This window comes from Temnothorax longispinosus, chromosome 3 (genome assembly GCF_030848805.1).
Source record: "Temnothorax longispinosus isolate EJ_2023e chromosome 3, Tlon_JGU_v1, whole genome shotgun sequence".
Taxonomy (NCBI): domain Eukaryota; kingdom Metazoa; phylum Arthropoda; class Insecta; order Hymenoptera; family Formicidae; genus Temnothorax; species Temnothorax longispinosus.
This window is the reverse complement of record NC_092360.1, coordinates 16,346,540-16,367,546: the sequence shown is the minus strand read 5'-3', so window position 1 is coordinate 16,367,546 and position 21,007 is coordinate 16,346,540. Positions and strand designations below refer to the sequence as shown.

The following is a 21,007-nucleotide window of genomic DNA, read 5'->3' as shown; positions in this document are numbered from 1 at the left end:
ATGTACTCCGACAACGGAACAACGTTTGTAGGTGCTGACGCTCAATTAACAAAAGCGTATCACGACGCACTTAATCACCCAGACTTTCTAAATGGAACCGCATTGGACGGTATTTCCTGGCACTTCATCCCACCTTACGCCCCTCATTTCGGAGGGCTCTGGGAAGCAGATGTCAAAAGTGTAAAACACCATCTTCGCCGGGTTCTCGGAGCTCATACCTTAACCTTCGAAGAGTTCACTACGCTTCTTTACCGCATAGAAGCGTGTCTCAACTCAAGGCCTATTGGGCCATTAAAAGATACATTAGACGACTACGAACCTCTTACGCCCGGACATTTTTTAATTGGTTCTGCAATCGCGCTCAATCCTGAACCTTCCGTTCTATCCGTTGACAAAAATCGACTCTCAAGGTGGCAGTTATTCGACACATGACGGAGCAATTCTGGAAAGTTTGGCAGGCGGATTATATTAATACCCTGCAGCAACGCATCAAATGGAAAACAGTGCAACCGTCGCACAGTGGTCAATTTTAGAGATCTTGTATTTTTTTTCTGATAAAATTACATGCGAGAGGTCAAATCTAAACGAATCGGAACAATTTTTTTTTAAATCTCGTTACTGATTGCACTTTGACGGGTCACTGCCTAAATTTCGAAATCGGACGGCACGCGTTTATTAATTACATTTTTACGCTAATTAAGGATGCATTAATCGAAAAAACGACTGTTTATTTCCTGCTGGTCGTTAGCTTTTTTTTTACGGACTTGAAATTCACGGAGAAGATTCATCTGAATACCCAGATTAATAATTTTGAACAAACTTGACAGGACGCGGACGCTTTCACTAATTACGTTTTCAGGCTAATTAAGGATGTATTAATAAAAAAACCAACTAGGTTTATTTCCTGCTGGCCGTTAGCTTTTTTTTAGGGACTTGAAATTCACGGAGAAGATTCATCTGAATACCCAGATTAATAATCTTGAAAAAACTTGACGGCACGCTTTCACTAATTACATTTTCATGCTAATTAAGGATGTATTAATCGAAAAACCGACTAAGTTTATTTCCTGCTGGCCGTTAGCTTCTTTTGGGGGGCTTGAAATTTACAGAGAAGATTCATCTGAACACCTAGATTAATAATTTTGAACAAACTTGACAGGACGCGGACGCTTTCACTAATTATGTTTTCATGCTAATTAAGGATGTATTAATCGAAAAACCGACTAAGTTTATTTCCTGCTGGCCTTAGCTTTTTTTTGTTGGACTTGAAATTCACACAGAAGATTCGTATATCCGTCTATATTAATAATAATGAACAAACTTTACGGCAAGCGTTTATTTATTGCATTTTAGCGTTAATTAACATCAACTAGGGTCAGCTTCGACTAGGTTGACTAGGGTCAACCATCGGCTTCAGCTTTACCTGATGTGCACCACGTGGAGGTAGCCGATTGGATTTCGCACATCATGTGGCCCTGAAAAGGGCCATTTACATTTGACTCTGCGCGCGCGCGCGCGCGCGCGTGTGTGTGTGTGTGTGTGTGTGTGTGTGTGTGTGTTTTGCGCTTGTACGTGTCTGTACGTTTCAACACAATAAGTGGAAGGATTTCACATTACCAACATATTTTTTGCAGCATCAGACAGTTCTTTAACTTTTCGACTTTCTATATATCTGCTACGACTAACAAAAGGATCGGAAGCTATCAATATCTAATGAAAAACATCTTCGTTTGATGCCGTTCGATTAAACATTCGACTACATGATAACCGAGCTTGTCAAAAATGTTTATTATTTGCTTCCTGAAATTCTTTGGAATACCATCCAATTGGTAACGGAAGTGCCTTTATGATGTCGCTTCCGTGTATAAGGATTTTATGTACTGCAGGTGGTATATTGTACCAAAGGTATAACTGGATACACAATCTTGCTGTATCTAGAGAGTAAGTTTGGAATGCATTACAATCTACAGCCTTCCCGCTTGTTATAACTTGTAATACATTATGTAGACGATTTATGAGATTTTCATCTAATTGTGTGATTTCAGCCACGGATTTAGCATTTTCAAAGAATGCACGTGCCACGTTACCCGTGTTTGTTGTACCCCAACCTTGTTTAACAACATCAACAGTAATTCCCAATTTCGATGACAGTAAGGTCTGAATCACTTGTTTTCGTTGAGTTTTTGACTTCTTTTCTTCATCAGACCTTGCGGCACTTGTTTCGATCCCCATGTTATATGCAATGTGGAGAAGGTACTCTAAACAACGAATCCACGCGTGCAATGTTGACAGCCCGAACTTGTAGGACTGTTCATCGGGTAAGAGTGTCAATACATACTCTATGTCATTTACTTTTGATGGTCCCACATGACAATATTACAACGCGAGGATGCTCTTTTTCCAGTTAGAATGCTACAAACTTTGCCATCGATCATTGTACATTCGAAGTCAAAGCTGCACTTGAATGTTTTATTGCCAATATTAATGTTATGTGTTTGTAATTTATCCAAACGCGAGTTGTAGCGGTTATAAATCGTTTTAACCATATTTTCCATCTCCTTCACGAATTCAAAAAACAACGGTCGACAAAAAAGAACTGATGATGGCGTTTGTTTTCCCAAATAATGTCGTCAGCGTCGTTTACCAAACGTTGAAGCCGCACGCTAAATTCGCGTTCCCAGCAGGTAGGAGGTCGCCCAGGGTGGTGCTGCGGAAATTGTCGATGGAGGTGTTGCAGCGGATAGGCCGAGCATCCGGGTCTGCAGAGCAGCAGGAAATGACCAAAGCTCCGGGCGTGCCCGAAACCGCGCATAACCGTGACATGGCAGACCTGTTATCGCAGGTCGCGGGCGATGGAACCGCGGTGCATCCGACGCACCCAGGGATATTGTCCGGGGAAGGAGCGACGTTAGATGAGATCCTGAACCGGCAAGCCAGGCTGGAGGCGATTCGGGGCGTTGTGGAAGATCTAGAGGGTGAGCTCGCTTCCATGATAGACACGGACACCGACCCACCGGCGGCCACGGCCGAGGAGGCCGTCCCACTGAGCGCTGACGCATGCGAGAACAGCGCTTCATCGGGGAGCTTCGGGAGCCCGGAGAGCGACGATAACCCTGAGCAGGGTGACGGGGGAGAGAACCCGGTGTAGTTACATAGCGATAAAAGAGCGCTCCGAGGATGGGGAGAATCATACAATATATAATACTTGTTTTTCCAGTTATTTTCATTCCTAACTTTATTTTGTGTACCAGTGATCCCATCCGGCACACGAGTACATTATAATTTCATAAAATAGACATAAGCGTTGCGACGGTGTTCGCCGAGCAGCGGCTCACGTAGATTAAGTTTTTGACGGGAGAGGTGCGCTTGTACACCGTTCATTTGGACACGGTCATTTGGACACGATCAAATGGACACCTTTATATGGACAAGGTTCATTTGGACACCGTTCATTTGGACACCGTTCATTTGGACACGGTTCATTTGGACACGGTTCATTTGGACACGGTTCATTTGGACACAGTTCATTTGGACACGACTCATTTGGACACGGTGAATAGGACACCGTTCGTTTGGACACGGCGAATTGGACACGGTTCGTTTGGACACCGTTCATTTGGACACGGTTCATTTGGACACGGTTTATTTGGACATTGTAAGAAGTGCTCGCCGCTCACTTGGACACGAAAATGCGCGGCCTGTTCACTTGGACACCGAAATGCGCGACCTGTTTACTTGGACACGAAAATGCGCGGTTTTTTCACTTGGACACGAAAATGCGCGGCCTGTTCACTAGGACACCGAAATGCGCGATCTGTTCACTTGGACACGAAAATGCGCGGCCTGTTCACTTGGACACAAAAATGCGCGATCTGTTCACTTAGACACGAAAATGCGCGACCTGTTTACTTGGACACGAAAATGCGCGGCCTGTTCACTTGGACACCGAAATGCGCGATCTGTTCACTTGGACACGAAAATGCGCGATCTGTTCACTTGGACACGAAAATGCGCAACCTGTTCACTTGGACACGAAAATGCGCGATCTGTTCACTTGGACACGAAAATGCGCGATCTGTTTACTTGGACACGAAAATGCGCGACCTGTTCACTTGGACACAAAAATGCGCGGCCTGTTCACTTAGACACCTAAATGCGCGATCTGTTCACTTGGACACGAAAATGCGCGGCCTGTGCATTTGGACACGAAAATGCGCGACATATAATTGTGATTGAGAATACTCGGGTCAAAAATTGCAATAGTTTTTACCATTTTTACATGTTAGCAATGTTCTTTGGGATCAAAAGTGATTCATAGTATATGGGTAAGGATAAGAATAGAAAAGGATACAAAATTATTATATTTTATTAAAATACATAAATTTTTTTTGTAAAAAAACCTTGGCGCTGCTAGACCTCAAAATTTTAAATAAATAAGGACAACAATAAATAAAAATAATTTAGAGAAGAATGCGATAAGAGTAATATTAAATGATTATCAGCGTGGATGTGCGAGTGAGTGATATGGGTGTGCGTGACGACGCGGACGGCGAATAATGCGGCTTATAATTAAGTAAAGGATAAGTTTATTAATTTATTAAAAATTTCGAGGTCTAGCAGCGCCAAGTTTTTTTACAAGAAAAATTTATGTATTTTAATAAAATATTTTTATTTTGTACTGATACCTCTGTAATTCTTTGTGACCACTAAAAAATACACATGTAAACTTTGTATTTAAATATCTTGTATTTCCTTGTTAAATTTAAACACAATTTAAAGATTTTTTAAAGTAGTGCAACAATTATTTTTTGAGGCAATATATATGTTCTCTCTGTAATTGGCGCTGTAATTTATTTTTTTTTGTAATTGTAATAGATCACTTGAAGCGCGACTCTTCTTTTTGATAAGGTAACATAATTTTGTGATGTGTCTTGATAGATCACTTGGGTTATAATTTTTCGGAAATAAAGATACTACTGCTTAGATTTTTTCAAGATTTTTCGAGATATAAAGATTACGTCTACCACTTGTTACTTAAATTTTTTCGAGGTATAATACTACCACTTTCTTTTTTTTTCGACGTAACAACATATAGGTACACTACTATGCGTGAACTTGGCGCCTTTTTTTTTAAAAAAGGTAATTTTGTACGAATATCACGCCTTTTTGTACTATTACGCATTTTATAAACAGTATGTACAGGGTAAAGCTATTTGGAGGTATAATACTACCACTTTGTTTTTTTCGAGGTAACAACATAACAGGGTAACAACATAATACATATACACTATTATGCGTGTACTTGGCGCCTTTTTTTACCTTTTTTTTTAAAAAGTAATTTTGTACGGATATCACGCCTTTTTGTAGTGTTACGCATCTTAATCTTATAAACAATATATCTTATAATCTTATAAACAGTATATACAAGGTATGAAGCTAAAAGTGTTACGGACTATTATTTCTAAAGAAAACAACAATTTAATATTTTGCTTAGTTTTTTAAAAATAATAATCTGTAACCCTTTCAGCTGTACACCTTGTATATATTTTTCAATTTCAACATAAAACATAATCGCAATATAGCATGATTAATGTTAATAAGTCGTTAACTGTAAAATTCTTTATTTATTTTTATTCGCGTGTCTTACTGAATGTTGTTCGCAACTGTATATGTACCGATATCTTCAGGTATCGATATTTTTGATAATTACAGATGGACACCTGTAACACGTGTTTAAAATTTACCCGATTTGTTTATTCTTTTATTCCCTTCAACTAATCGCAAATTAATTCTATTTGATAAAAGCAATTCTGTTAAATTTCTCATACATAACGCATCGTTTATAATTTTCTATTATAAATATTAAATAGTACGATATATATATATATTCGTACTCACATCCTTGAAAATTATTTCGAGAATTTGAGCGAATGTCACAACTAGATAAAATTATCTTTCATATTTTGACAGTTGAGTAGGAACATATTTGAGTTGGCGAAAAATGATTCTCTGAAACCGCATGTGTGTGTGTAAATAATTCAGTAGAAAATATATAATCTTCATTTCAAAATACATTTGCACACTACGTACCAAAAATATATAATATGATACGTAGTTTTTGCTATTCAATTTGATTGAATTTCAGAAAAGAAAAATATTTAAAAGTATATAACTATGTCAGTCAATAAAGAGACATAGACGCAAATTGAATCATATATATTTAGTTGCCTGCTCATTAAATATAAAGTACAAACACATAGAAATTGTATATTTTTCTATACTTAAATGCAATAGGAAGAAAAAATTAAACAAGTATCTTTGCATAGGAATATTGTGCATAATTTTTACAAAACAGAGATTCGCGCAATTAAGATATATAATAAAATTAATAACGATTCTATAAATTTTAGTTATATGTTAATAATACGACATGATCTTTTTAATCATGAAACTTACAAACTAACGGAAAAAAATTCGTATCCTAAATCGAAAACAAATTATGTGTACACATAATAAAAATTGTATGAATTAAAATTATGTGTATACACATAATAAAAATGCGGAATTATTTTTGTCAGACAGAATTTTAATTCATCCAATTTTTATTAGACATAATTTTAATTCGTCCAATTTTTATTATGTCTAGACATAATTTTAATTCAGCGAATTTTTATTATGTCATGACATAATTTTAATTCTGCCACTAGGAAATTTGTAAGTCGATTCTTATGAATCAAGCTTGAATTCGATGTCTAGGTGTCCCAGGTTGCCGATGACGAGGTCCACATGGTGCGCTCCATAGTTTTCGGTATCCAGGTGTATTAATACCTTGAATTCGATGTCCACGTGTTCCAGGTTGCCGATGACGGGTTCCAGATAGTGCGCTTTATAGTTTTCGGTGTCCAGATGTAATAATACGTTGAATTCGATGTCTAGGTGTCCCACGTTGCCGATGACGAGGTTCACATAGTGCGCTCCGTAGTTTTCGGTGTCTACGTGTATTAATACCTCGAATTTGATATCTACGTGTCCTACATTCAGATTTAAAGTTATTAATACACCTAGACACCAAAAACTACGAAGCGCACTATGTAAGTGACCTCGTCATTGGCAACCTGGGACACGTGGACATCGAATTCAAGGTATTAATACACGTAGACACCGAAAACTACGGAGCGCACTATGTGGACCTCGTCATCGGCAACCTGGGATACCTAGACATCGAATTCAAGCTTGATTCATAAGAATCGACTTAAAAATTCCCTAGCGGCACTTTCTGCCAAGCGTAGAGAACCTTCTTTTCCGTTAATTCAATATATATTATATATATACCTAATTTACCTAAATAGAAATCTTCCTCCTGACCGATAAGTCTATCGACCTAATTTCGAAATACGCGCGCGATATCGAAACTGGCGATACCTGCGCCGCCGGCGTCGAAAAAGTGAAAGGGACGTTTCTCTGATAATCATAATAATATTGAGATGAGAGCGGTCGACGTAGAAGTAGATAGTATCTTAAAAATAAATTTTCACATTTGGATTTTGCGTCGCAATATCTCCGCTCGTAGGGCACGTAGCGGAATATTATAAGAAAAACCCCCCCCCCCTAATTGGACCCCAAGCTATCGATCAAGCCTACTTAGAACTTGATCCGTTCACTCGTTATCGAGATCTCAACATCTCGGGTACTCGCAACCCATCGCGTCGCGTAAAAGAGTCACGGTCGGTCTCGCTCCGCGTGTACTTGGCGCGAGACACTACCGTGTCTCTTGATCCGCAATTTGCGCAATTTTTATTTTATATCTGCTTTCTGCGCAACATAGCAGTATAACAATACTTATACTAAACATTTGTAATTAAATACGAAGAATTGTAATACACAGTGTTGTTTTTCCGATAAAACGTTACTAAAGAAAATCGCATAAAATCACAGCGCATTGTAAAATACATAACAATATTAAAAGAAATATTTATCAAAATATCTTTGGTATCATAAATTCGCAATTTTTATTTTATACTTGCCTTCAGCGCAATATAGCGGTATAACAATACTTATACTAAACATTTTAAATCAAATACAAAGTATTATAATATGTAGTGTTATCTTTCCGATAAAACGTTATAAAAGAAAATCGTATGTAATCGCAGGGTATTGTACTATATGTAACAATATTAAAAGAAATAGTTATCAAAATATTTTTCTTATTATAAATCTTTGGTATATAAAATAAAATGCCCATGTTTGGTAACAGAGAATTTACGTATATTAATTATGATTAAGTTTAATTAGGAACTATAGTTTCTATAATCAGGCATTTTGAAAGATATTAATTATTACAACAAATCATGAAAGGTGCAAAATGTCTTGTTATAACTGATTTATAGCTAAATTTAGAAAACAATTAATTTCAAAGAAAACCATGCATGACTATAGCAATAAGTTACATGTAACATTAACATTTGGCTTTGGTATCTTTATCTGTTTCCATTTTTTTGTTTAGGATAAAAAATATCTGTATGCATTACACAATTTGTAAACTTATTATACAGGGTGTTCGATATAAAAGTAACCACCCGAATATGGGGGGTAGATTGGGTCAAACTGAAAAGAAAAGTCTGGTACCATTTTGCAAAATTCGCAATAGTTAACGAGTTATTAAATAAAACGTCTGAGCGAATGAGCGCACAAAGAGCGATAGAGGCGGGCCTCGGCGGCTGGCTGGGCTGGCACGGTGCCCGGCGCGCGGCGAGCGGTGGGGGTCGAGAGACGAGCGCCACGAGCGGCGAGCGGGGCGCGGCGCGGCGCGGCGAACGTCGAGCGACAGATGTTATACACTGCGGCGAAAAAATATTAGAGCCGGCCCATACTAAACTTACGATAATTCCTTCGCGTAAACGGGATTTTGTTGTAACTTACAATAATTTACTTCGCGTAAACGAGTGAATTATCGTAAGTTACTACAGAAGTAACGCGCTTGCGTAAACGTAGTAACAGGTAGCACACGTATTGCATAGGCATTGCCGTAGCGTCTTACGCCTTAGATAATATTAATTAGTTTAGCTTGAATTATGTGTAATAGAAACATTTAATTTTAGTAAATTTAATTATTTTTTATGTCAAAGTTTACGAGGTTTAACAAGCTTTACTTTAACTTTTGTTTATGTTAGAATAACTTTAATGGTGCGTGTCCACCTGCGAGTAAAACTCTCGAGAGTAGCTCTCGAGATTGATTCTCGCAAATGGACATATTCCTGGAGAGTACCTAACGGAGAATGAATTTAATCGCAGCTCTCGGCGAGCGAACTTTTCAAGACCTACTCGCAAATCGACACGACGTTATTTTACTCTCGGAGATCAGCTCGCCAAGCTCGAACGCTGTTCGTATTTTGAGAGCTACATGTTGAGAGTAAAAACCGAGATGGCAAAAGTTTGTTCCTTTGAGATGACACAAAGGAACTTATTGAATAATGCGGAAATCATGAACTATTGTGGAATACGATACTTTATAACTACTGTGACAGAAATAAAAAAATTTTAAAATTTTTATGTTCTGCGTAACGTTATGTTCTAAATAACGTCGTGTCGATTTGCGAGTAGGTCTTGACAAGTTCGCTCGCCGAGAGCTGCGATTCATTCTCCGTTAGGTACTCTCCAGGAATATGTCCATTTGCGAGAATCAATCTCGAGAGCTACTCTCGAGAGTTTTACTCGCAGGTGGACACGCACCATTAAAGTTATTCTAACATAAACAAAAGTTAAAGTAAAGCTTGTTAAACCTCGTAAACTTTGACATAAAAAATAATTAAATTTACTAAAATTAAATGTTTCTATTACACATAATTCAAGCTAAACTAATTAATATTATCTAAGGCGTAAGACGCTACGGCAATGCCTATGCAATACGTGTGCTACCTGTTACTACGTTTACGCGAGCGCGTTACTTCTGTAGTAACTTACGATAATTCACTCGTTTACGCGAAGTAAATTATTGTAAGTTACAACAAAATCCCGTTTACGCGAAGGAATTATCGTAAGTTTAGTATGGGCCGGCTCTAATATTTTTTCGCCGCAGTGTATAACATCTGTCGCTCGACGTTCGCCGCGCCGCGCCGCGCCTCGCTCGCCGCTCGTCTCTCGACCCCCACCGCTCGCCGCGCGCCGGGCACCGTGCCAGCCCAGCCAGCCGCCGAGGCCCGCCTCTATCGCTCTTTGTGCGCTCATTCGCTCAGACGTTTTATTTAATAACTCGTTAACTATTGCGAATTTTGCAAAATGGTACCAGACTTTTCTTTTCAGTTTGACCCAATCTACCCCCCATATTCGGGTGGTTACTTTTATATCGAACACCCTGTATATCGGCACTTCATAGTGCATAACTTTGCCTGTAAAATTCGAAGGTAATTGTATAGATGGGGGGATCACCTTGGATGACCTTGATATTTTAGTATGTTGTCAAAGTCACCCTCCTGAGTGACCTTCAGAAGGTTTTAGCCCGCGCTCGTTATTCGTTAAAAAGTTATTAACAAAAAATGTTTCGAAAATATAGCAGCTATTTTGAGTATTGGAAGGCATAAATGACTAATATATACGTGTGTGTGCCCTGCTTTAAAGAAAATCACAACTTCTATAAAGCAGAACATACACACATGTGTGCGTGTGCGTGTGCGTGTGTACGCGCACGCACACGCGCACGCACACGCACACATGTGTGTATGTTCTGCTTTATAGAAGTTGTGATTTTCTTTAAAGCAGGGCACACACACGTATATATTAGTCATTTATGCCTTCCAATACTCAAAATAGCTGCTATATTTTCGAAACATTTTTTGTTAATAACTTTTTAACGAATAACGAGCGCGGGCTAAAACCTTCTGAAGGTTACTCAGGAGGGTGACCTTGACAACATACTAAAATATCAAGGTCATCCAAGGTGATCCCCCCCATCTATACAATTACCAATTCGAATTATAAGTGGATATTTCAGATTCAATTAAAGCAATATTGCACATACAGATATTTAAGATACATTCTAAATAATGTAAAAAATATGAGTCAATTTATTTTCAAAACAGAGTAAATAAAAATAATAAAGCGTTTTTTGTTCTAAAATTAGTAGACAGCAGTGTTGGTAAACAAAAAAATATTGTTTGACTCAAAGACAATTCTTATGGTCTTCTAACTCGAAGAGTTTTCATAAGTAGTATTGCAAATCGGACCTCGATTTCTTTCTAATTTTTCAATGCATTCAATGCAACAAGCAAGATGACCACATGGTATGAAAACGTGTTCATTCATTAGTAAGACACACCGTGCAGTTTTCTTCGGAAGGTTTTGCTCCTGACACGTTAGGATTTTGGAAATTCTAGTTAATAATAATGAAATGGAAGGTCTTCTTTATGAGTATTGTTGTTATCCTCATACAAATATTTATAATCATCTCCTGGCGCCTCATATATGAATGAATCATCTGTAAGGAAAAGAGGAAAGAACGTTAAGGATATTGTCCATAGACATGTATGAAAACTTACTGTAATATACTTATTACTTGTTAACTGTTATGTCTGAGTATAAAGTATTACGAAGTGCTAAGCAACAATAGCATTGCCTGACGGAATTTAAATTCGGTTACTTCTGTAACGTTTTTTTAATGGTTCATCTATCTTGTGTAAAACCACATGTAATTCTCACAATTTCCTTGAAGTAGTATGTTGTTTCTGCGCATTTTCGTTCTCTTCATAGCAATTCTCTGTAAAAAAATATAATACGATTAATAAGAAAATGTTAATTAGAAAACAGAATATTATAATATGTCATGAAATTTTTTGTTTATTCTTATACATATATGTATATATATATATATATATATATATATAAAGGTATATATATATATATATATATATATATATATATATTATCACGGCTTATTGCACTCCCGGACCGCGCCGGGACGTGTGCCGGATCAAAAGGAGGAAACGGAGAGAAAGGTGACAAGCCTCTCCGACGATTTCCTCGCACCTCCGACACTTCGCGAAACGATTTTGCTGTTGGGCGCCAGACGCGTGAATTTGCGTCCGCGAAATCGCGAAAGAAAACCGAGACGAGACGCGAGACGAAACGTGCGGATGTGCGAGGAATCGGCTAGCTCGACCTAAGGGCTGGGGCGGGGGTGATGAAGGGCGGCGCGATATCCGGCGGGGTGACACGCAATAATGAAGGCTATGAACTCAAGCGATTAACAAAAAAAATAACATTTATTTCTTAGTAACTCGCGAGTGAAACAATACAGGCCGATTCGGCTTCAGTCAATCGAACAAATCGAATAATCAATCACGCGAGCGTCAGAAATGAAACAAATAAAATAGCGACGGCGCGGACGCCAGAAATAAACAGAGTATTACGTATCGTATCGTAAACGCGCAGAAGGCGCTGCGATTAGATTAGAGAAATACAGTAGGACGAAACTTATAATTCTTATGGAACATTGACAGTAAACGCGAAACAATCACGGAAATGGAAAATATAGTCTCGCAGAAAAGATCGCGAGAGGACGGGACGTCACGCTCGGAGCGCGTGAATGCCACGTATAGAGTCGCACGCGAATTCTGTCGCCAATTATCCTAAGCCTAACACCCGGGGAATCGTGGTGTAAGCCGCGGCTCAACGTAATGAGGACCGTACGCAACGTAATAACGCGAGAAATATTCCGGCGCGATCGCCAGGAGACGCGAAATCTTATAACTAACGCGAAAATACGGACTTAATCTAACGCACGTAATAACTAAGGTCAACGCAAATCATTCGGATCGAATTCGGCACATTGTCTCCCGTGACTTTCGAACGCGAAGAATGATACGCCGAGATACTCGGCATAGCGCGAAATACGGAACGAACGCGAGGAAAATATATGCGGAATTACCGCGAGCACTAATAACACGCAATTACGACGGCGCTGTGCCGATCGCGAGAATGGAGTAAATCACGCGAATAACGCTCTCCCGCGGTCAGCACTACTAATTCTTACACCCCGCTACCGAAACAACGCATCCGAACATAACTATCCTTACGCGCACACTCTCCTAAGGCAATTAGCCCACCTAAACGGCACGTTGACGCGATTAATGTGCCGACGCGGACGACATTCCGACCTACGCAATATTTGGTAATTCGATACGCCGTGAGCACCGTGTGCGCGAGACGCGACCGCGAGCGCGGATATTACATGAAAACGGACTCGCATTACCGGATTTTGCTAACAAATCTATCGCGATCTCCAGAGGCTCGTCATCACGTCGTTATCGCGATTCCGCGGCCACGATACCATCCCGAGGCCCTTCGCTCTCGCTGTCGATCGCCATTCGATACTCGGTCTCAAGGGACCGTATGCGTGTTGCGATATTATAACAAAATCCCGGACGAGAGCGTGCACCGGAGGGCGGCGTCGTGGCTTTACATTTCGGTATCAAGTACTTGCGGGCAACCTCACCGATGTGACGCCTTCTCCTGGGGTTCCTCGTCGTCACCTCGTACTCGATCGTCGTATTCGGAAAACTAACTCCCGATTCGGGATGGCTATCGCGGAGCTCAATCTCGGACTCGCCGACGGACGACCAGAGAGTGTCTCGCTAAATCTGCTCGATTGCGGAATCGATGTGGCACCCCCTTCCGCAGGGGCGCGCCGACCAATCGGGAGCGAGCTTGCAAGCTCGCGCGATATTTTAACGCAGGATTGTCATAATGTGGATCCTTCGGGGGCGCGCAACGGTCCCTCGGCAGCGTAGCGACTCCTTCAATTTGTCCTTGGACAGCGGACTGGACTTCGTTCTAGCCGGTAGGCCTCCGGTTTGACCTCGGGGCGGTGATCAGTCACCCCGCGGGCCGGTATTTTGCGGAGGCAGATTGCTGAGGCCGGGTTCTCCCCAGGCGCCTGGGGCCCCGCTATCGGCGGCCTTGTCCATCGCTGTCTCATTTGCCGCACGCCTGCCGCGTTGCTCTCGCCGCCCGTGATCCCAGTGGTTGCCGCTATCGCCACCCCTCCTCGGTCCTTGGTCCTCCAGGACCCTCCTGTCATCGGTGCTCCCTCGAAGATTCGCCGCGGTGCGGATGAGGCGCCGCGCGCATTACAATTACACATGAAAATAAAATTGGAATCAGAATGCGGAAACGATATTAAAATTTTTGGCCCCTGGAGATCTCGTCGTCGCCTCTCTGGCTCGTCCCTGGGCGCGAATTTCCGCGCCTTGTGACGGCAGCGGGGCACTGCCACGAAGCGGCGGGCCGCAACGTCACAATATATATATATATATATAATTTATCTAATTTGTTAATTATATAATCTTAGTCTTGAAATCGTATGATATATGTATATTATGTATGATAATTTTTGCATACTTAATATTGCATGCGTATGATTTTTATTCTCACATGATATATTTCTTTTATTAAATATGCAACGTTTTTTTTTAATAAAATACTAGGCTTAATATATTAGAGAAATCTAATCGTTTATACTTGTTTTACTTAATGTTTGTTTATGTATTTATATATATATATATATATATATATATATATATATATATACACATATACATATATATATAAATACATAAACAAACATTAAGTAAAACAAGTATAAACGATTAGATTTCTCTAATATATTAAGCCTAGTATTTTATTAAAAAAAAACGTTGCATATTTAATAAAAGAAATATATCATGTGAGAATAAAAATCATACGCATGCAATATTAATTATGCAAAAATTATCATACATAATATACATATATCATACGATTTCAAGACTAAGATTATATAATTAACAAATTAGATAAATTTTACAAAAAATTATAAGTTTTTTCAAAGATTAAATTATAAGTATATAAGTGTTTTATTTTGTTACTGCTTTATTGTACAAATAATACTTACTATATTCATACATAACTTGTATTGACATATCTTCAAAATCATGTTTCGGTTCCATTAGACCCATAATCCATCTATTAACTTTATCATAGTGATATTTTTTTGGTGGCCATTTGCATATATTAAGGTCATAATTTATCCATGAAGATGGGACTATGGCTACAGTCTCTTTTTCCATATTATTAAGAGGAAGAAATTTTACAACAACATACTGCAACACAAACCATAAAGATTATTACATACTGGCATAAAGGCATATATAGCTCATAAAGAGTGTAAAAGGATAAGCATACTTTAGTAAAAAAATGGGATAAGTAGAATGCAGAGAAAAGTACCATCATTATTAGGCATAACAACACATTTCTCTTTAATATCTTCAATTCTCCAAAAACAGAAATCTTGTTCACACTTTGATATTTTAAAAATACCTAACTCTGAAGACTCCATAGGAATAGTGTTGATGATTTAAAGAATGTAACCATGTATTGCGGATTACAAAACTCTTTATTCGTACACACGTAAATTTCTTGCGACCGTTACAATGTGTCTTTACTCAGATTCTGATTCTCTACGAGAACGTGCGGTAGGACCGAAAACTAGTAACTAGTAACTAACGCTCATCGCGCCGTCGGTGTCGCGCTAAACTAACTATTACCGAGAAATATCTAATTCGGAACGCTTGAATATTAACTCCCGTAACATACCGCGCGCCTTGATGGGCTTGGACTATCAAAACATAAACTAATAAAGTACATAAAATAAGATAACTTGTATTATTCATTAGTGATTCGTGAAACTATAAAATCCTATTTGAAACTCGCGAAACAAAATAACTTACAGCTAATTTTACAATCTTCGTAAATACTATACAGCTTGCTTTTAACAATCTTCTTCAGAATGATACAATGTTCAGTCTGTCGTGTTGTCCAAATCTTCTTCTAATGGCAGTATTGCCAATTTAGCTGCTGGGCGTTTGAAAGATCCTGTTGATGTCTTAATAACAGACGTGCGCACCACTCCATCAGCCCCTGGACATGTTTCTTGGACTCGCCCAAAAACCCATTTCAATGGCGGTAAACCATCCTTTCGACAAATGACCAGTTGACCAACCCTGAGCGTTGGGCCACGATTCGAACACCACTTCGTTCAATTTTGAAGCTGGAGTAAGTACTCATTAAACCATCGTCTCCAGAAATGCTGCCTCATTTGCTCCAGATGCTGCCAACGTGATAGGCGGTTAACTTTTACTTGAGTTACATCAGGTTCTGGATAAGACGTTATTGTGTCGCCTATGAGAAAATGCCCCGCTGAAACATAACTAAGATCATTAGGGTCGGACGATACAGTTATCAGAGGTCTCGAATTAAGGATTGCTTCTATCTGTATCACGAGAGTAGATGCTTCCTCGAATGTCAGTTTTGTATCGGCTGCTACTTTGTAGAAATGTCTCTTGAATGCCTTTACAGTTGCCTCCCACAGTCCGCCGAAATGAGGGGCCCGAGGTGGAATGAAGTGCCACTTAATTTGGTCTGAAGCAGCGACTTCTGTGATCTTATGCTGGTGCTCTTCTTTGGTGAATATGTCTCTAAGTTCTTCCAATTCGCGGTTTGCTCCAACGAAATTGGTGCCGTTATCAGAGAATACATCTGAAGGTTTGCCTCTTCTTGCAATTAATCTTTTGAAGGCGCTTAAGAAGGCGTCGGTGGTCATGCTTGACACCACCTCCAAGTGAACAGCTTTTGTAGCCATACACACAAATACGGCCACATACGCCTTGACGCTTTTGGCATTTTTTCGCGAACCCTCACGAACATATATTGGTCCGCAAAAATCTACCCCAGTATGACTAAATGGTCTTGACTGTATTACACGGTGAGTCGGTAGATCTCCCATCAATTGTTCCGAAAATTTCAGCTTAGCCTTAAAGCATCTTATACATCTCCGAAGTACTCTTCTGATGGTACCGTGCGCCTTGGGGGACCAATACCTGAGTTGCATCGCAGCCAAAGTGGCCTCCGGACCAGCATGCATGTGTTTTCGATGTTCGTGCTCGATGATGAGCTCCGTGACTTTTGAACGCTGGGGCAATAACCAAGGATGCTTGACGTCCGACCGTAAGTTCGCGTGTTGTAGTCTGCCACCTACTCGAATTAATTTCTCTTCGTCGATAAAAGGAGTCAAATGCTTTAGGCTGCTTTTATTGGATACAGTTCCTTGCCTCGTTAAATCTTGTATGTCCTTGGAAAACGTTATTGCCTGCTCTCTGCGTATTAGACATTTAGTTGCTTCGTCTAACTCGTCGACTGTCAATGGTCCGTAATGTTTTTGCCGTCTGCAATTATGAACAAATCGTAAACATGTGGCTGCTATCCGTATAAGCTTAGTGAACGTAGAAAATTTGTAGAATGGACTTGTTTCCTGACAGCTAGCTACTGTAACTACTCTTGCTCTGTCGTTTTTCGCAAGTTGGCTTTCATCGTATTCCGTCACTTTTTGCTGGCTTTCCGGCAGGTCATTACACCGTAACCATTGCGGTCCTTCCCACCAGAGTTACGAATGCATTAATTCCTTGGCGCTGATTCCACGTGAAATTAAATCTGCCGGGTTCTCCTTACTTCCGACATGTCTCCAATTATCAACGGCTGTTCTTTCTTGAATACTGCCTACTCTGTGAGCCACGAAGACTGGTAGCTTCTTGTTGCTGGCCTGAATCCAATACAGCACTATTTTTGCGTCTGTCCAGTAAAATTTCTCCTCGATTTTCCCTTCCAGGGCGTTTGCAACCTTTTCCATAAGCTCAGATAATAACTCGGCACCTTGAAGTTCCAGTTTTGGTGTGGACAGTAGTTTAAGGGGTGCAACTTTAGATTTGGCACATATTAAATGTACTTCCGCTACTCCGTCCGTTCCGATGCTGCGCATGTATACACAAGCACCATAAGCGTGTTCGCTTGCGTCACAGAATCCGTGGATTTCTTTACGAACGCCTTGTCCACTCCGAACGATCTTCCGTGGTATGCTGATTTTCTCTAGGTCCTGTAGCTCGTGGATGTAGGTAAACCACTCCGTACGAATCTGCCTGGGTAGCGTTTTGTTCCAGTCGATTTTCATCTTCCAAAGACGCTGCATCAATATCTTTGCAGTAATTATAATTGGACCCAACAATCCTAATGGGTCAAATATTTGTGCGATTTGCGATAGGATGGATCTCTTCGTGTGCAATTGTGTAGCAGACGCTTTAATTGATATTCTGTATAGAAAAACATCCTTGCTTGGATTCCAGACGACACCTAATGTTTTAGCAGCTCCATCCTTATCTAACTCTAGTAAGTAATCCTTTGATGACGATTGTGATATCTCTTTTAGCACGCCGCTGCTGTTGGATGCCCATTTGCAAATTCTGAAACCTCCTTCAGCAAGTAAGGCCGTTACTTGCCTATGAATCTCCAATACTTCGTCTTCGTCGTCTTCTCCGTAAACAAAATCATCTATGTAAAAGCCTTTGAGTACTGCTATAGCTCCCTTAGGATATTTATCCATTTTGGATTTCGCCAACTGCTCCAAGGATTCGGTAGCTATGGCTGATGCTGAGGCTGTCCCATAAGTTAAAGTAAGTAACTCGCTAATCTTGATATTATGCGATGGATCTTCCCTCCACACTACTCTATGCAATGACGTTTGAGTTGGGTCAAGCCGTATTTGACGATACATCTTTTCTATGTCACCCGTCAATGCACATGCAGGAATTCAAAAACGTATCAAAATTAAAGTGACGTCAGGTTGCACGACAGGTCCTACCATGAGAGTCTGGTTCAGTGAAACCCCGCTTGTAGTTGGACTCGACGCGTTGAAAACAACTCTCAGTCTCGTGGTAGTACTGCTTTCTTTAATAACATAATGATGTGGTAGGTATACGCATGGCCATTCATCACTTACGGGTTCTTGAAGCTCTCGCATATGTCCCAACCTCTGGTACTCCCGCATGAATTCTACATATTTCCTTGTGAATTGTGGTTGTCGCTTGAGTCTCCTCTCCAAGCTGTGCAGTTGTTGCACTGCAATCTCTTTGGATTCACCCAAATTCTTCAGCACATCCATCTTGATCGGCAATGTTACCACAAATCTGCCTTCACTGTCTCTCTTGTGGGTTTGCATGAAGTGATTCTCGAATGCACGCTTTTCCGGGGTTCGCGTGGCTATCCTTTCACAGCTTTCAAGTTGCCAAAATTTCATAAGACTTGCGTTCAATTGATCGTTTATACTCATGTTGCATACTGTAGACTTCATGTATTGATCTCCTGTTATGCAGTTTCCTGAGGCAATCCAACCGAGAACTGTTTTTTGCCAAGTTGGCTGATTTTCAGTTACCTTTATTCTGCCGATACATAATAAATCGAAAAATATCTCCGCTTCTATCAGCAAATTTATCTTCGAGGTTTGGTTGAATTGTGGATCAGCTAATGTAATTCCGCGTGATATTCTTATGTCACTCTTGCTTATTTCATTGATAGGAAGTCGATGCGTAATCGTGTCCACCACCAGACAATCTAACTGCTTCCTATAACCCGTGGTTCTGGATTGTATGATAATCTTCACTAGACTTCTGGTTGATACGGCTTGTCCTCCCAATCCACAAATCGGCATGTTAGTGGATTGACGTTTGACTCCAAGTTCCGTGCAACAATCTTCCGTGATGAAGCAAGATTGAGATCCGCTGTCAAGAAGTGCATGAATTGATTTCGTTTCTCCTTTGGTATTTGGCACATTTACCAGTGCGGTTGCCAATAAAACTTGTACTTGATTTATGGCTGCGTGATTTACCGTTGCGGGACTCGTGCTCTCTTTATTCTCAGATTTCTCCGTTTTAGGCTCAGAATCCGAATTATTTTTTGAAGCTTGCTCAAAATGTAGTAGTGTATTATGACGCTTGCTGCACTTGCGACATGTTCCTGCTAGACACTCCTTGGCTTGATGTGACGCGCATTTCAAGCAATTTAAACATAATTTACGTGTTCTTGCTTCCTTCACTCTTTGATCTATGTTTAGTGCCAAAAACTCCTTGCACTTGTATATAGCATGATTCTCTTGTTGACAGAATGCGCATGTATTTTTGGTGGTCGACACATTAGCTGTCGTACTTTTATTATGAAGCGTCTTTTTTTGAGAACTTGTTGATTTCGATGAACGGGCTGTTGCTTCTAATGCTCTACAACGTTGATTTAAAAAGTTAATTAATTCTTCAAATGATGATATCCTACTTCGTACTACCGTAGTTTCCCATTCTTGATATGTCGATTGATCCAATCTGCTGGTCACCAAATGTATCATTAAGTCGTCCCAATTATTTGTAGGTCTTTTGAGAGCTTTGAGAGCGCGGATATGCTTTAGTACAGTGTCTAATAATTTTCGCAAAATTACGTGATTATCCTTGATCATGGCAAGTAACTCAAACAGTGCTTTCACATGTCTCCCGATAATCAATCCTGGATCGTCGTATCTCTCCATCAATATTGTCCATGCTTCTTTGTAATTCTCCGCCGATGCCTCTAAAGAACTCACTACATCGTGCGCTTCTCCTTTAAGTGACGACATCAAATACTGCATTTTTTGCACATCAGGCAACACGGCATTCTGCTCTATCATGCTAATAAACATATTATTGAGTGCCATTTCTCATATTCTCCAGAGAATGTTGGTAAAGGTGAGGTAATTTTAGGTTATCGCTTACCGAGGATCCTCCAATGGTAAATGGGGTCGCTTCTCTTACCTGGCGATCCTGCGTATGCGGTGAGCGAGTTGCCATTAGCCTTTCTTTCTCCTCTATTAACAATTCTAAGGCAGCTGATATCGTGAAATACCTATTTTCGAAGGCTGTCCTTTCCTCCAATTGATTCTCACTAACCTGTTCTGCATCCTCGGCAGCCTCGATTTTGGCTTGTACTTCGTTGAACTCGTCCCATGTGCTATTGAATTTCTGTAATCGAGTACGCAACTCAATCACGGATGTGCTTCGACAGTCGTCACCGTCTAAGAACGTCTGAACCCTCGTGCATTGCGATTTTATCGTCGCACGTCGTTGTATTAACG

General features: G+C 40.1%; 3 protein-coding genes across 3 annotated transcripts; 1 reads left to right on the top strand and 2 right to left on the bottom strand.

Annotated features, from left to right (window-relative positions):
- On the top strand, window positions 1–432 carry LOC139810047 (uncharacterized). The gene has a single exon (XM_071773385.1). It carries the CDS (start codon window positions 1–3, stop codon window positions 430–432), a length of 432 nt encoding a protein of 143 aa, XP_071629486.1.
- A 15,397-nt stretch (window positions 433–15,829) lies between these two features.
- On the bottom strand, window positions 15,830–18,631 carry LOC139810046 (uncharacterized). The gene is made up of 3 exons (XM_071773384.1): window positions 17,475–18,631; window positions 16,169–17,252; window positions 15,830–16,060 (listed from the first exon to the last, which is right to left on the bottom strand). The coding sequence occupies exons 1-3, from the start codon at window positions 18,629–18,631 to the stop codon at window positions 15,830–15,832; spliced, it is 2,472 nt and encodes an 823-aa protein (XP_071629485.1).
- A 36-nt stretch (window positions 18,632–18,667) lies between these two features.
- LOC139810045 (uncharacterized) lies at window positions 18,668–20,563 on the bottom strand. The gene has a single exon (XM_071773383.1). It carries the CDS (start codon window positions 20,561–20,563, stop codon window positions 18,668–18,670), a length of 1,896 nt encoding a protein of 631 aa, XP_071629484.1.
- Window positions 20,564–21,007: the final 444 nt, after the last annotated feature.

Excerpts from the sequence above, each read along its gene's own strand:
- LOC139810046 (XM_071773384.1), bottom strand. The coding sequence starts at position 18,631 with ATGTATCGTCAAATACGGCTTGACCCAACTCAAACGTCATTGCATAGA. Across the intron at positions 17,253-17,474 it reads GCCAAGGAATTAATGCATTC|ACGGCAAAAACATTACGGAC; the intron begins GTAACTCTGGTG and ends TCATAATTGCAG. Across the intron at positions 16,061-16,168 it reads CAGAACCTGATGTAACTCAA|TGGTGTTCGAATCGTGGCCC; the intron begins GTAAAAGTTAAC and ends AATTGAACGAAG.
- LOC139810045 (XM_071773383.1), bottom strand. The coding sequence starts at position 20,563 with ATGATAGAGCAGAATGCCGTGTTGCCTGATGTGCAAAAAATGCAGTAT.
- LOC139810047 (XM_071773385.1), top strand. The coding sequence starts at position 1 with ATGTACTCCGACAACGGAACAACGTTTGTAGGTGCTGACGCTCAATTA.